Genomic DNA, 1,044 nt, shown 5'->3' on the forward strand with positions numbered 1-1,044 from the left:
CCAGAAGCGAGAGCTAGACTTGGAGGGAATTGAGCGGAGTTTAAATGTGGCTGTTCTTGAATTAAAGGAAACCAGCTCCTCACCCTCTTCCTCAACCCCTCCCACATTATATAACAGAAGGATCAGAGCTGCTCGACAAACACTCGCACCTAGCAAATAGCTACATGCAACCACGTGGAGAGCTCCAATCCACCGACGACATACCGTACTGATCGCTCTCTGTTCGCAAATATACCATCTCTCGAAGGTATGCATGTTGTTCAGCGCAATTGTAGCAGCTAGTGGATTATGCAACTTGTGAGTTGTGACACTAACATCGTGCGATTTTGCCCAGTGATCAGAACCTGAGCAGCGGCGGCGGCGGCGGCGGCAGTGACGATGAGCAGGAACAGCGGCAAGGCGTCGAAGCTGGAGTTCCTCAGGCTGGGCCTGTCGAGGGCGAGGGGCGGGCCGTCGACGACGACGACTGCGCGGCCGGGCGGCGACAGCAGCAACGGGAGCACGACGTCGCCGCGCCGGGTTTCGTCCTCCTCATCGTCCACCGCATCGCCGCCGAGCTCGTGCGTGTCGTCGGAGGGCAGCCCGGAAGCAGCTGCTGCGCCGGGCGGCGGCGCGGCGCCCATGGTCCTGGCCGGGTGCCCCCGGTGCATGATGTATGTGATGCTGTCCCGGGAGGACCCCAGGTGCCCCAGGTGCCATAGCGCCGTACTGCTCGACTTCAACGACGGCGACCAGCGCCGCCCGCGGCATCGTCGGTGAAGCCACACGTGATCGAGCTGATCAATCGAATAGGCTGCTGAGCTGAGTTCTTGCCTTCAAGCTTGTCGTCGTCGTCGTAGCTTTACCATTTGTGATCGACTTTGTTTGGATTACCATAGGAATTATTGCATAGACCTGTTTCTTACGCGTGGTGCGCTGTCAAAGGGATCGGTCTAGGTAATAATTTCGTGTTTTATTATGTCCTGTGCAAGTGTTCTGTTGAGAATTATTGCATCAAGTCTGTTCTGCTGATGAACATTTTTAATTGAAGTTATGCTCTTGTCA

At 55.9% G+C, this 1,044-nt stretch overlaps 1 protein-coding gene across 2 annotated transcripts; it reads left to right on the forward strand.

Annotated features, from left to right (window-relative positions):
- On the forward strand, positions 1–1,044 carry LOC133910173 (protein GL2-INTERACTING REPRESSOR 1-like). Of its 2 annotated transcripts, none has more exons than XM_062352686.1 (2): positions 1–247; positions 335–1,044. In XM_062352686.1, exon 2 carries the CDS (start codon positions 379–381, stop codon positions 757–759), a length of 381 nt encoding a protein of 126 aa, XP_062208670.1. In that variant the 5' UTR covers positions 1–247; positions 335–378; the 3' UTR covers positions 760–1,044. The 2 variants fall into 2 exon arrangements, with proteins under 2 accessions (XP_062208670.1, XP_062208671.1); XM_062352687.1 differs by having other exon boundaries at positions 1–205.

The sequence above is a fragment of the Phragmites australis genome, chromosome 2, assembly GCF_958298935.1.
Source record: "Phragmites australis chromosome 2, lpPhrAust1.1, whole genome shotgun sequence".
Classification (NCBI taxonomy): Eukaryota; Viridiplantae; Streptophyta; class Magnoliopsida; order Poales; family Poaceae; genus Phragmites; species Phragmites australis.

Coding starts and splice junctions, on each gene's coding strand:
- LOC133910173 (XM_062352686.1), top strand. CDS start 379: ATGAGCAGGAACAGCGGCAAGGCGTCGAAGCTGGAGTTCCTCAGGCTG.